This window comes from Ursus arctos, unplaced genomic scaffold, assembly GCF_023065955.2.
Source record: "Ursus arctos isolate Adak ecotype North America unplaced genomic scaffold, UrsArc2.0 scaffold_36, whole genome shotgun sequence".
Classification (NCBI taxonomy): Eukaryota; Metazoa; Chordata; class Mammalia; order Carnivora; family Ursidae; genus Ursus; species Ursus arctos.
The window spans coordinates 2,174,097-2,189,414 of NW_026623050.1; the positions used below are offsets into that span (position 1 = coordinate 2,174,097).

Here is a 15,318-nt window from a genome sequence, read left to right on the forward strand (position 1 = left end):
TGGCCATGATACAGTATTCATTTTATATCTCACAGGTTCAATTTGATAATGTTTTATGAGGAATTTATAAATCTGTGTTCATGAGTAAGATAGCTTTACTATTTTTTTAAATTTCTTAATGCATTTCTTAATTATCAGATTTTATTATTTCCAAGTATATTTAAAAAAATAGGATCATGAGTCTAACGTAAATATAGATTGAACATATATCAAATATCAGTAAAAACTAGCTTTACCCACTAAGTAAAGATAATCCAAGGGAATCTTAGAGAAGGTACACTGATGAAAGAACTCTGGAATAAGATGGGGATAGATATACAAAAATGGCTAATGTCCTACAGGGCAACAAAATTGTAACTTTCAGAATTATCCGTTCTATCTCACAGAAATCATTTGCATCCCTACTAGACAAAAATCTACGTCTCCATTAGTAACTTCGCAGAGTCTAGGCCTTAACCAGTAAATTTTAAGTGAAATAAAAGTTTATCACCTAGAAAATTAAATATTCCTTGAGTGGCCTTGTTCAACAATACTCCAGAATAACACTAAAAGGACACATGTCATCCTTTCCAAAACATTTTCACAGAAATCTCAGTTATACTTAACAGAAATCTACATTGTAATAACCTCATAAAATGAATATCTTATATTGTTTTTTTGGAAAAGTTTCTATAAAATTGGCAATATTTCCCTTACATTTTTGGCAAAATTTACAAATGAAGCCATTTAGACTTGGAAGTGTGTGGGTTTTAGTAATACATTTATCTAATATAAAGGACTATTCAGATTTGGTATATTTTTCTGGTGTCAAAATTTTTTTTAGGAATTTTTCCAATTCATCTAAGTTTTCAGGTGTACCAGCATAAAGTGATTGGCAATATCCTCTTTTTTCTTTTTAACACCTGAAAGAACCATAATGTTGTCTTCCTTTTAAGATTTCTGGTACTGTTTACAGTTCACCCTTGAACAACATGGGGGGCGGGTTAGAGGCACCGACTCCTTGTGCAGTTGAAAATCCACATATAACTTTTGATTCCCCAAAAACTTAACTACCAATAGCCCACTGTTGCCTGGAAGCCTTACAGATAACATAAACAGTCGATTAACACATGTTTTGTATGTTATAGGTATTATATGCTGTATTCTTAAAGTAAAATACAGCAAAGGAAATGTTACTAAGAAAATCATAAGAAAAAGAAAATACATTTACAGTACTGCACTATATTTATGGGAAAAAAATTCATGTTCAAGTGGACTTGTGCAGTTCAAACCTGTGTTGTTCAAGGGTCAGCTATACTGGTGCCTTTGCTTTTATCTCAGTGTTGCCAGGGATTAATCAAATTTAGTCATTTCCAAGAATGAACCGTTGGCTTTGGTGACCTCTTTATTTATATGTTTATGTTCTACTTAATTTCTTTTTAAAACTTCATTATTTTTGTTTCTTTGGGTTAAATTGCTATTTTTTATCTAACTTCTTATGATGATTGCTTAGCTTATTGATTTTCAGCCATCTTTCTTATCATATATATATGTATATATATATACATATATATATATATACACACACACACACACATATACAGAGTATATATTTGAAGGTATAAACTTCATAAAAATTACTGCTTTAATGTTATTTCACAATTTTGATATGTCAAATTTTTCATTAGTAATTTGTTAAAGAAATTATTAAGTTCCCTCAGGATTTTTTCTTTGTGTCATGGATTACTTAGAAATTTATTGTTAATTTCCACATACATGAAGATTTTCAATCTCTCATTTTTTTATTGTGGTTAAAAACATGCAACATAAAATTTACTATTGTAATCATTTTTAAATGCACAGTATAGCCCTGTAACTATATGCATATTGTTGTGCAATAGATCTCTAGAACCTTTTCATCTTGCAAAACTGATAGTATATACTCACTGAACAAATACTCATTTCCCTCTCCTCCCAACCCCTGGCAACTAATATTATACTTATTATTTCTAAGAGTTTGAGTACTTTAGAAACCTCAAATAAGTGGAATCATGAAGCAATTGTCTTTTTGTGATTGGCTTATTTCACATAGCATAATAACCTAAAGGTTCACCCATGTTGTTGCATACAACAGGACTTCCTTCTTTTTTAAGGCTGAATAATATTCCGATGTATGTATATATCACTTTTTGTTATCTATTCACCTGTCAATGAACATTTAGATTGTTGCCATATCTCAACTATTATGAATAATGCTACAATGAGTGGGAAAGTACAAATTTCTCTTTAAGTCCCTAATTTCAATTCTTTTGGATAAATATCCAGAAGTAGGATTGCTCGGTCATGTGGTAGTTCTACTTTTAATTTTTTGAGGAATGTCTGTACTGTTTTAATTATATAATGGCTGCACCATTTTACATTGCTACCAAAAGTGCACAAGTGCTCCAATTTCTCCACATCCTCACCATCATTTGGTATTTCTTCTTCTTCTGCTGCTTTTTTTTTTTTTGACTGTTGTGATCCTAATGAATGAGGAGATATCTTATTGTGGTTTTAATTTGCATATCCTTAATGATTAGTGATGCTGAACATATTTTTATACAGCTGTTGGGCATTTGTATACCTTCTTTGGAGAGATGCATGTCCTTTGCCTATTTTTAATTGGATTATTTTTTTTTGTTGTTGGGTTGCAGGGGTTCTTTATTATGTCCCAGATACTTAATATAGCTTGCAAATATTTTCTCCCATTCTGGAGGTTGTTTTTTCACTCTTTTGTTGATTTCTTTGCTGTGCATAAATTTTTAAGTTGGATATAGTCCATTTGTCTATTCTTGACTTTGTAGTCTGTGCTTTTGGGCGTCATATCTAAGAAATCACTGCCAAATCTAATGTCATGGAGATCTTTCCCTATGTTTTCTTTAAGGAGTTTTACAGTTTCAGGATTTATGCTTAGGTCATTAACCCACTTTGAATTAATTTTGGGGAAGGGCCCAAATTTATTCCTTTGCATGTGGATATACAGTTTTCTCAACACCATTTGTTGAAAATAGTATGCTTTCCCTATTGTGTAACCTCGGTACTCTTGTTGAGGACATTTGACCATATACATGAAGGTTTATTTCTGGGCTTTCTATTCTGTTCTATTGGTCTACATGTCTGTTTTTATGTTGGTACCATACTGTTTTAATACTGTAGGTTTGCAATATTTTTTAAAATTAGTAAATGTAAACTACTATTTTTTTTTCCAGATTATCTGGGCTACTTGGGATACTTTGAGATTGCATATGAATTTTAGACTGTTCTTTTCTATTTTGCAAAATAATAATTAAAAAAGCAGTTGGGATTTTAATAGGGATTGCATTAAATCTGTGGATTGCTCTGGGTAGTGTAGATAATTTGACAATATTACGTCTTCCAATCTATGAACATGGACTGTCTTACCATTCGTTTGTGTCCTCTTTAATTTTTTCTCAGTGTTTTTTGTGGTTTTTAGTGTATAAGCAATTCACCTCCTTGGTTAAATTTATTCCTAAGTATTTTATTATCTTTGAGGCAATTGTAAATAGGACTGTTTTCTTAATTTCCTTTTCAGATTATTGTTAGTATTTAGATATGCAACTGGCTTTCGTGTGTTGCAACTGGTTTTGTATCTTGAAACTCTGCTGAATTCATTTATTAGTTCTAACATTTTTTTTGAGCGAAATCCTCAAGGTTTTCTACCTATAAGACCATGTCATCTGCCAACAGAGAAAATTTTACTTCTTCCTTGTTGATTTGGATGACTGTTTCCTTTCTTATTTTATTGCTCTGTCTAGAACTTCTAGTACTATGTTGAATAGAAACGGTGAGAGAGGACCTTGCCTTGTTCCTCATCATAGGGGAAAGTGTTCAGTTTTTCACCATTGAGAATAATGATAGCTCACGGGCTTTCATTTATGGTTTTTATTATGTTGAAGTCATTTCCTTTTAATTTTAGTTTGTTGAGTGTTTTCATCATGAAAAGGTGTTGAGTTTTGTCAAATGCTTTTTCTGTATCAATTAAGTCATGTAGTTACTGTCCTTTAATGTGATATATTGTTTGATTTTCATATGCTCAACTGTCTTTGCATTACATGAATAAATCTCACTTGGTCATAGTGTATAACTCTTTTAATGTATCATGGAGTTCAGTTTGCTTATATTTTGTTTAGGATTTTTGTATCACTATTCATCAGAGATACAAGACTATAGTTTTCTTTTCTTAGTATCTTTGCCTGATTTTATGCCAGCTTCATAAAATGATTTTGAAAGTGTTCCCTCCTCTTCACTTTTTTGGAAGAGTTTAAGAAATCATGTTAATTCTTTAAATATTTGGTAGAATTTTTAGTGAAGCCGTCTCGTTCAGGGCTTTTCTTTGTGGGGAAGTTTTGATTCCTGATTTAATCTCTGTACCAGATACAGTTCTGCTCACACTTAAAATTTCTTCATGATTTAGTCTTGATAGGTTGTATATTTCTTGAGTTTTATCCATTTCTTGTAGGTTATTCAATTTGTTGGCATATAATTGTTTATAGTAGTCTCTTATGATCCTTTTTATTTCTGCTACAGTAGTTGGATTATTTTCTCCATTATTTTTTTATTTTTGTTGAGTCTTCTACTTTTCTTAGTCTAGCTAAAGGTTTGTCAATTTTATTGATCTTTAAAAAAAAAACACACCTTAGTTTCATGGCTTTTTTCTATTTTTTCCTAGTCTTTCTTTTGTTTAGTTTTTTTTTTTCTTTCCCTGCTTTATTCTTTATTATTTCCTTTCCTCTGCTAGCTTTTGGTTTAGTGTGTTCTTTTTCTAGTTCCTTGAAGTATAAAGTTAGGGTGTTGATTTGAGATCTTTTGTTTTCAATGTATCTGTTCACTTTATAAATTTCCCTTTTGGCACTGCTTTTGCTGTATCCTATAAGTTTTGGTATGGTTTTGTTCTTTGTCTTAAGATATTTTCTAATTTCTTGTGATTTTTTTCTTTGACCTATTGATTGTTCAAGAGTGTAATTTTTGACAGATTTATAAATTTTCTAGTTTGCTATTGATTTCTAGTTTCATTTCATTGTCATTGGAAAAGATACTTGATATGATTTCAATCTTCTTAAATTTATTAAGATTTGTTTTGTGGCCTAACAGGTGATCTATCCTGGAGAATGTTTCTTGTGTGCTTGAGAAGAATGCGTACTCTGATGTTATTGGGTAGAGTGCTATTTTTATGTCTATTAGGTCCAATTGGTCTATAGTATTGTCCAAGTCCTCTGTTTCTTTATTGATCTTTGAACTGGTTTATCTATACATTATTGAAAGAGAGGTACCAAAATCTCTACCATTATGGTGTTACTGTCTATTTCTCACATCAGTTCTCTCAGTGTTTGCTATATATATTTGGGTACTCCGCTACTAGGTGCATATTTATTTATTATTGTACCTTCCTTGTTAATTGACTTTTTTATCATCATATTATGTTCTTCTTTGTCTCTTGTGACAATTTTTGACTTAAAGTCTATTTATCTGATATATATGGCAACTCCTGATCTCTTCTGGTTACCATTTTCATGGAATATCTTTCTCCATCCTTTCATCCAGTTTATGTATGTCCTTATATCTAAAATGTGTCTCTTGTATACAGCATATAGTTATACTTTATTTTTTTTTATCCATTCAGGGACTCTATGCCTTTGATTGAAGAGTTCAATCTATTTACATTTAAAGTAATTACTGATAGAGCAGAATTTGCTACTGTCATTTTGTTAATTGTTTTATGTCCTGTAGTTATTTTGTCATTCCCGTCTTGCAGCTGTCATTGGTGTGTTTTGTTAATTTTTGGGGGCTGGGGGACATGCTTTGATTGCTTTTTTACTTTTATGCATCTTCTATAGGTATTTTCTGTGCAGTTACTATGGAAATTACATGAAACATCTTACAGTTATTATAATCTATTTAAACTGATAACATCAGTCACATATAAAACTCTCCTCTTTTACAATTTTCCCCTTCCATTTTTATATTACCAATGTCACAAATTACACCTTTGTATATTTTGTATTCTTTAACAAAGTGTTATAGTAATTTTTTACTTTTATTTGTAAAATTCCATATCAGAATTAAAAGTAGTTTATACACCACCATTACAGTTATTATAGGATTCTGTATGTCTATATATTTACATTTATCAGAAGGCTCTACATTTTCATATGCTTTAGTGTTGCTGTCTAGTGTCCTTTCTTCTTCTTTTTTTCTCTTTTCAACTTAAAGAACTACCTTTAGCAATATTTTTAAGGAAGGCTTGTCTAGTGGTAATGGACTCCCTCAGCTTTTGTTTGTCTGGGAAGGTCTTTATTTCTCCTTCCTTTCAACTCTTCTGTATGTTTAAAATTTTCCTTAGTAAAATGTTGGGATAAAGCAAAAATGAAATTAAGAAAGTTCCAAATAAAAACTAAGAAAATTTATTACTAGCAGACCCACACCAAAGGACATTAAAGACCTTAACATGAATGTTATTAGCTAGAATTAAATATTTGCTTATTTCTTGAGGAAACAAATTATAGTGAAATGGACAAACCATAAACATACCATCAATGAATTTTGATGAATCCATTACCGTCATCCTAAAAGTATCCTCACTTTTATGTCTGAGGAATATTTTTGCTGGGTACAGAATTCTAGGATGACAGTTATTTTCATTTAGTATTACATAATATATGATTCCATTGTTTGGTTTCTTTTCTTTTTTTTTTTCCTGTTTAAAAGTTAGGTTTTATTCTAACAGTTGGTTCTTTGAAAGTAGCCTGTTTTTAACATATTTTAACTGTTACCAATTTTTTTACCTTTCGTTTCTAGCAGTTTCATCATCATATGCCTAAATATGGATTTTTAAATTTAGCTTAGGGTTCATTAAATCTCTTGAATCTGTACCTTGGTGTGTTTCATCAACTTTGGAAAGTTCTCAGCCATTATCTTTTGAAATAGTGCACCTTTCCCATTATCCCTCTCCTTTCGTTCTGACACTAATTACATGCATTCTAGACCACTTCATTGTTTCTACTTCTCTTAATCTCTAATGTATACTTCCTTTGTTTTTCTCCATATTTCATTCTTAATATTTTCTTTGGAACTTTTATCCAATTTACTGAATCACTCTTTGGCTGTATCTACAGGCTTCTCACAAGCTCACTACCACTATCTCCCATATGAACAAAAAGTTTGGTCTTATTACTCTCAATCTGGGTTTAAATCTGTCACCATGGAAACCCAGGATTCTCAGGCTATGCTTACTCCATAAAATCTAATCCCCATTTCTATGGACAGTGAGGCAACTTTCTCACTGTCCCCTTTATTTTATACATTTATTTGTTTGTCTCATTCCATAAGATAAAAGTTTCATAAAGGAAATGATTTTTGGATATTTAGTTCACTATTGCATCCCTCGTGCTAGGCATATAGATGTAAGCACTCAATAAATATGTGTTAAATAAATGAACAGTATTCCACTTTTCTTTTATAAGAAATCACCAAAGTGAAACTTTATAAAAACATCAATTGGAAACTTTATTTTTAAAACAACAATGACAATAACAATAACAAGCTGCATACAAGAGCTTAACAACTAAATAAATAGTAGGACAAAATATATAGACAACTAGAATTTGAAAGCAGAGAAGAAAATCAATTGATTCGTTATTTTTATTATCCTCCCCCAAATTGATAGGTCCACAACAGATTTTTGGATTAAAAAACACTATTCCACTGTTCAGTATGATCCTCTTGACAGAGTCATATGTTGTCGCTACTACTGAAATCCATGCGTTAGCGACAGAAATGAGTCAAGTAGCTCTCTAAGTGTGAGTGAATGTGATGCTTGATTTATTACTCTGCTCCAATGACCACGTGCAGCAGCAGTGACTTAGTAGTACCCAAGGCTGAAATCTCTCTGAATCTCAAGTTGTATCATTGAGGTTTGTAGAATTAGGATTTAAAGCTTGTGAAATGCTTTGTTCCTTCTTACCAAATCATTTTTCTGCTCTTCAGCTTGAGGACAAAGGTGGGGGAGAGGGTGGGCTAGAAAAGCTGTACTGAACTCGAATGTTGGTAAGTCATCATTCATCTTCCTTCTTCCTTTGTCCCTTCTGTAAGGAAATATTTTTGAAGTAGCAAAAAGACAATGGCAGCATATCTCTCTGGATGGATCTTCAAGTTTATACATGTTGCTGTGAGTGGTGAGAGCAGATTCCCATGCATAACAAACTCAAGAGTCATGCTTTCGGTCCTCTTTTATTTATATACATATAAATATATCCTTCCCCCAGCATTCTCTGCGCAGACTTTACCATAGGATCAACTAGATTTCAATCCACATTGTAGGTACTGTTTTCACTTGAGTTCTATGGAAAATTTTAAAAGGCCCTTTTATGTCTCTTTCTACCTAGACTACAAAAGTGTTGCAGAATAACATTTACATATTTATTTAGCACTGGAACTCACTACACCCATCTTCACCCCCTGTAGTTAATTTTCTTAATCAAATATTTTAAAATTTGCATGTATATGCTCATTTTAAGAAATCACAAATTATAGATATGTAAATATTAAGGTTTTCTGTTTTTCCTCTTCAGGCCCCTTGCCCCCAAGATACCTAGCCAATATTATCACTCTGGTTATTATGTGCCCACCCTTACCATCCTCATTCAAATATAAATGAATAGATAAGCTCCTTGAATCCATCAATATTTTTCAGAAAAACAGGATCATATCCTACACATCACTCTAGATAGACTAGATATCTGTCACTGTAATCATCATGCTGGGAATAATGATTACCTGTAATAACTTTGACTTGAACTTAGATTTAAAATTACTCTGTAATTTATCCTTATTTATAGTGAATTTCACGGGGGGGCTAATAGTTTTTTTTTAACAGAGTAGGTGGTCATAGGTATTTGTTAGACTGAAGTAAAAGATAAAACCACAGAGATAGCTTAATGCTGTAAAGTTTTTCAAGATATTTGATGGTATTTCTGAAATAAAGCCAAATAAAATGAAAAGAGCCAAGAATGGGCTATGAGACTATGATAGCCTTAAAAGTTACAACTTCTAGGAATGTGGACTTTTACAATTCTGTAAAATATATAATTGTCCCATGAGGTTATTTCAACAAAAATCGAAATTAAGTACTAAGCAATAGTAGTCCATTAATAAAACTGGGGCTAAATTTCTGTGAACCTGTTTCTTTAAAAATGCAGTGGCTTTGTCAACAATTAATTTGAAATATTATTCCTCATAAAGCTGTTTGGAAAATCTAAAACAACTATATAAGGAAGAAAAAGCTTGTGAATGGTGAAAAGTAAAAGTCTTGATTCTTCTGTTAAAGGTTATGCATTTTAATATGATCTTTTGGCTGATTTATGTAAAGCTTTGTATTTTTCATTTTCTCAAGCCTGTCACTGCAGTGATGAATGGTACATTTTAGCATCAAGTTTGCCATAAGCAATAAAGTCAAGGCCCCAAAGAAATTTTAATATATTTCCCCATTTTAAACCTGGAGCTTTCCATTATTCAGTTATTTTGTTTGGGATCCCCTGTTTAGTTGATACAATTTTATACTCACATAAATAGCTACAATTTTAACTTAAAGATAAAATTTAAATAGATTAAATATTAGACAGATATGTTTAAGGATCATCATATGTAAAGTGAAAATCTTAGTGATAACTTAAATTTTACACTAACAACCTGTCTAGAGGTTGTATTTTACATTCTAGTTTGCTTTAAGAGCATTTTTCTCTAACAACAAGAGAAAAGAAAAATGAACAAGAAAGTGACTTTTGTTAAATGGTATGCAACATGAAAGGAAGCACATGTCTATAAAATTCTGTAAGAAGAAAAAAATGAAATAAGAAAATAACAACCAATTATAAATTCAAAAATCTTATTCCAGAACTAAGAGCTGTTACAGAGAGTATAAAAATGAAAAAGGAACAGTCCTCAAGAATTTTACAACTTAGTGGAAATAAGTCCTTAAACATAAAGCTGATTAAGTTATTTGTCACAAGAAAGGAAAAACAAAGCATTAGGACAGTATATCTGGTGTGGCTAAATGTATGAGTATTTGATTTCAAGCTTGCATCATGGGAAGGATGTAACAGTTAAAGAAAATGAAGAAGAAAGGAAGACATATAAAATCGAATAAGCAAAGGCAAGGGAGGAGAGCAAGGCAGAGTAAGGGAATATCCATCCATCCAATGGTTCTGTACTACTGAAGCAAAAGATACATGTAGGGGGTTTCTGAGAGCAAGACTGAGAAAGGATGTTATGGTACCATGTTAGACAGTCTTCAATTAATGGCTAAACATCCTGTTTATTTAGAAAACAATGTAGCTGTATTATGGTTTTTTGTGCAGAGACACAAAAACTAGGAAGAAAAATCAATATGGAAGTGGAATAGAATATGGGGATAATGAAAGCAAGGTGTTCACCTAAAGAAGTTGTATGTTGTCCAAGAGTTTGGGCAAGACATGACTTTAACTAGAGAGATGGGCATGGAGATGGAATGGTGTAAAACACATATTAGAGAATTAGCATGTAAAGAATTAGATAACCAACTGAATGTCATGGTAAAGGAGAGATAGCTGTAAGAGATTATGCCAATATTCTGTTCCTGAGTTACTAGGGGGACAACAGTTGTGTTAAGGAACAAAAACAGGCAGAAAGTACACTTGGAGAAGAAAATGAGTTAAAGGCTTGTACACAATGAACTTGATACATATTGGCAGTGATGTCCTGCAGCCAGTCAGAAATAAGGATCTAGAGATAAGGAGAAAGTGTAGATATCAGCAGGAAGACCAGAAAGAGAGTGACTTTAGAATCATCTGCATAGAGCTGAAAAGTAGATTGTGGGAGAAGACAAAATCCCAGAGATAGAAAATGGAAAAAGAAAAAGAAAAAAATGGAACCTTAAAAAGAATGTTGGGGTATATCACTTGTTGAAGGTAAGAAGCAGAGAAACTACTGATGGAGACAGAAGAAATCTTGAGCGAGCAGAAGAAGTCAGAATGGTACAGTGACATATAACCATTACAGGGGAATTTTTCAAGGAGACGGTGGTCAATATTATCAAGGAAAAGGATTAATTATGGATTATGAACATTGAGAAAACATCAACAGCAGTTTATCAAAGTAACTGAGGTCAAGCTAGATTGCAAATGTGTTATAGAGTGAATTGAAATTAAAGGAATTTAGGGAACAGATACATATTTTCAGAGTAATATTCAAAGTCCTACATTCTACATCTCATTATTATTTGGGGTGGAATGTTAATTAATTTACTATGAATTTGCAATAGCAATGTAATTTTGATAAAACATGTAAAAAGTATCTGTAATTTTGTCCTCCAGCATTTATTTATCTTTCTTTTGGAAATTACACTTTGTTTTCCCACTAGAGCATACCCTTCTCTATTACCTGGGTGAGGTCAAGAGTAAAGATGGTGACTTAGCCCAATCTTTGCCCAAGCCACTGAGACACAACGGGATTTCTGGGAAAGACATTCTCACTGTTTCCCTCTGGTTCCACACTAAGAATGCCATATCAAAGCTTGCCATTTGCAAAATAAAATAAAATAAAATCCTAAATAAGGCAACATTTAACAAAAGTTATAATAATGAAGACAAGTAAAATGTCTTAGCAAAACTAATGAAAGAAATCACAGAACTAAATAAATAAATGGAGAGATATTCCAGGATCATGGGTAGAAAGACAATATTGTCAAGATGCGTTTTTTCTAATTTGATCTATGCAATACTAATCAAAATGTCAGCAAGTTACAAACTGATTCTAATGTTTATATGGAAAGACTTAGAATAGTCTAAAGACTTAGGATAGTCAACAAAATATTGAAGGAGAAGAACAGTCAGAAGGCTGACATTACTGACTTCAAGACAAACTATAAAGCTACAGTAATTAAGACATTGTGGTATTGGTAAAAGAACAGACAAACAGCAAAAGAACAGAATAGAGGGTTCAGAAATAGATACACACCAATACAGTTAACTGATCTTTGGCAAAGGAGCAAGGCAAATAATGGAGAAAAGATGGTCTTTTCAACAAATGGTGCCAGAAACAGCTATACTTCTACGTACAAAAAAATGAATCCAGACACAGTCCTTATACTTCTTTATAAAAATTAACTCAAAATGGAACACAGACCCAAATGTAAAATGTAAAACTATAAAACTCCTAGAAGATAACATAAAAGAAAATCTAGATGACCTTTGGTTTGGTGATGACTTTTTAGATACACTATCAATGGCACGATACATGAAAGAAAGAATTAATAATTCATGAAAATTAAAACTTCTGCTCTATAAAGGACAATGCCAAGAGAATGAGAAGACAGCCATAGACTGGAAGAAAATATTTGCAAAAGATATGGCTGATAAAGAACTACTATCCAATATACAACGAGCTCTTAAAACTCAATAATAAGAAAACAAACAATTAAAAAATGAGCAAAGATCTGAACAGACACTTCACCAAAGAAGATACAGGAATGGGCAAATAAGCATATGAAAAGACAGCCAACGTCAAATGTCATCAGGAAAATGCAAATTAAAACAACTATGAGATAACACTGCACACCTACTGGAATTGCAAAAGTCCAAAATATTGACAATATTGAAAGCTGGTGGGGATGTAGAGCAATAGGAATTCTCATTCATTGCTGGTGGGAATATAAAATTGTACAGCCATTCTGCAGGACGGTTTGGTGGTTTCTTATAAAGCTAAACATAGCGTTAACCATACGATCTGGCAATCACACTGCTCAGTATTTACACAAGGGAGCTGAGGACAAAAACCTGAACATGGGCAGCTTTACTTGTGATTGCCAAAACGTAGAAGCAACCAAGATGTTCTCTGGTAGGTGAATGAGAAGTAAACTGTGGTACATCCAGACAATGGAATATTACTCAACACTTGAAACTAATGAAGACATGGAGGATGTTAAATGCATAGTCCTAGGCGAAAAAAGCCAGTGTGAAAAGGCTACATATTGTATGACTGCAATTATATGACATTCTGGAAAAGGTAAAACTATAGAGACAGTAACAAGATCAGTGGTTACCAGGCGTAAAAGGGAAAGAAAGGATGAATAGGCAGAGCACTGAGGATTTCTAGGGTAGTGAAACTATTTGGTATGATGCCATATGGTGGCTATATGTCACTATGCATTTGCCCAAACCCATAGAATGTGCACTATTAAGACTAAACCATAATGTAAACTATGTACTTTGAGTGGTGAAGATGTATCAATGTGGGTTCATTGATTGTAATAAGTGTTCCACGCTGGTGCCAGATGTTGACAGTGGGGAAGGCTGTGCATGTGTGAGGGCAGGGGGCATACAGGAACTCTCTGCTCCTTCTGCTCAATTTTTCTGTGAATCCAAAATTGTTTTAAAAATATTAAGTCTACTCAAAATAAAGTTGTCTAAGATCAGCAGAGATACCAAAAAATTGTGTTTTTTTATAACTTGGCTATTGTAGATAATGCTGTTATAAACATTGGGGTGCATGTATCCCACTGAATTAGTATTTTTGTATTCTTTGGGTAAATACCTAGTAGTGCAACTGCTGGATTGTAGGGTAATTCTACTTTTAACTTTTTGGGGAATCTCCACACTGTTTTCTAGAGTGGCTGTAGCAGTTTGCATTCCCACCAACATTGCAAGATGGTTCCCCTTTCTCCACATCCTCACCAACACCTGCTGTTTCTTGTGTTGTTGATTTTAGTCATTCTGACAGGTGATATCTCATTGTAGTTTTGACATGCATTTCCCTGCTGACGAGTGATGTTGAGCATTTTTTCATGTGTCTGATGACCATCCGTATGTCTTCTTTGGAGAAATGTCTGTTCATGTGTTCTGCCCATTTTTTAATTGGATTATTTGTTTTTGGGGTGTTGACTTTGATAAGTTCTTTATATATTTCAGATACTAACCCTTTATCAGATATGTCATTTGCACATATCTTCTCCCATTCCTTAGGTTGCCTTTTAGTTTCGTTCATTGTTCCTTTTGCTATGTAGAAGCTTTTTATTTTGATGAAGTCCCAGTAGTTTTCTTTTCCTCTTATTTCCCTTGCCTCAGGAGATATACCTAGAAAGAAGTTGCTACAGCCGATGTCAAAGAGGTTACTGCTTATGTTCTCATCTAGTATTCCTATGGTTTCAGGTCCCACATTTAGGTCTTTAATCTATTTTGAATTCATTTTTGTGTATGGTGTAAGAAAGTGGTCCAGTTTCATTCTTTTGCATGTTGCTTTCCAGTTTCCCAAACACCATTTGTTGAAAAGACTCTTTTTCCCATTGGATACAAAAATTGGATTTTTCAATGTTATAAAATAACCACTAAGATTTAATGATATTCTTCCTGATTGTCCAATACTATTGATAAAATGAATACTATATCAAAACAGAAATGACAAGTCACATCAGTAACATCTAGTAGAATAAACTTGATTGGCTAAGTAAGGTGATTGCCTTTTCATCCCGGTTTTCAAATGCTCTCTGCATCATTATGTAATTAGCAGAGATGAGAGCATGAAAGAGAGAAGGAGGAAAATAAAACAGTGTGATGAAAGCAAAGGAATGTTACAGAAATGAGAACTGGAGATGAAGTAGAAGGGGGAAAAAGGGCACATATCATGTACAGGTCATGGATAGGACATGGTAACAAAAGTCAGAGAATCCTCAGAAGTCACCAATAATAATGACTGAGGCTTTCACATTTTCCCAATTAATCAATGTTTCTATTAACTTCTTCTGATAAAGATCTATATTTCTAAGAATAAAAATAATCCGGAGAAAGAACTGGATATAATAGTTGAGAAAATGCTATGTAGTTTTTTTCAGATAGAAATGGCAGCTTAGTAAACAAAGTCCAAAAATGTTCTTCAAGAATTATGTATATAATTAGATGTTCTGTAGTTGCCAGTCACTGGGGACACCTAGAAAAAAAAAAAAAAAAAAAAAAAAAGAGAAGAAAGAAAAAAAGAAGAAGGAGGAAAACACACCATATTTATTCAGTGTCAGTGAATATTCCACCTTAAAAAAATAACATTCTTTTCTTAGAGAGGGCAAATGGGCTGTGAAAATAAATGAAATACTAAAACAACAAGGTGAACAATGACCTATTTGGGTAAAGCTGAACATAAAATGGCTGATGTGTCTAAACAAAAATTCAATGTTTTTTACTTTGTGTGTGTGCACATGGCAGCACTAGTAGCAGAGAACTAGAAAGTAAGAGGTTCCTTTCATTAGATATGAAGGATGTT

The 15,318-nt window shown here is 32.7% G+C and overlaps 1 protein-coding gene across 8 annotated transcripts in view; it reads right to left on the bottom strand.

Annotated features, from left to right (window-relative positions):
- The window catches only part of DPH6 (diphthamine biosynthesis 6), a 428,870-nt gene that overhangs the window by 259,088 nt on the left and 154,464 nt on the right, over positions 1-15,318 (bottom strand). Inside the window, exon 9 of one of the 8 annotated variants that reach the window (XM_026480063.4) lies at positions 7,518-8,120. The exons of 6 other annotated variants lie outside the window; for them this stretch is intronic. In XM_026480063.4, coding sequence (XP_026335848.1) covers positions 8,091-8,120 — 30 coding nt within the window. In that variant the 3' untranslated portion in view covers positions 7,518-8,090. Of the gene's footprint in view, positions 1-7,517; positions 14,992-15,318 lie in introns of those variants that run through there. One more of the 8 variants, XM_026480062.4, reaches the window with a different exon arrangement.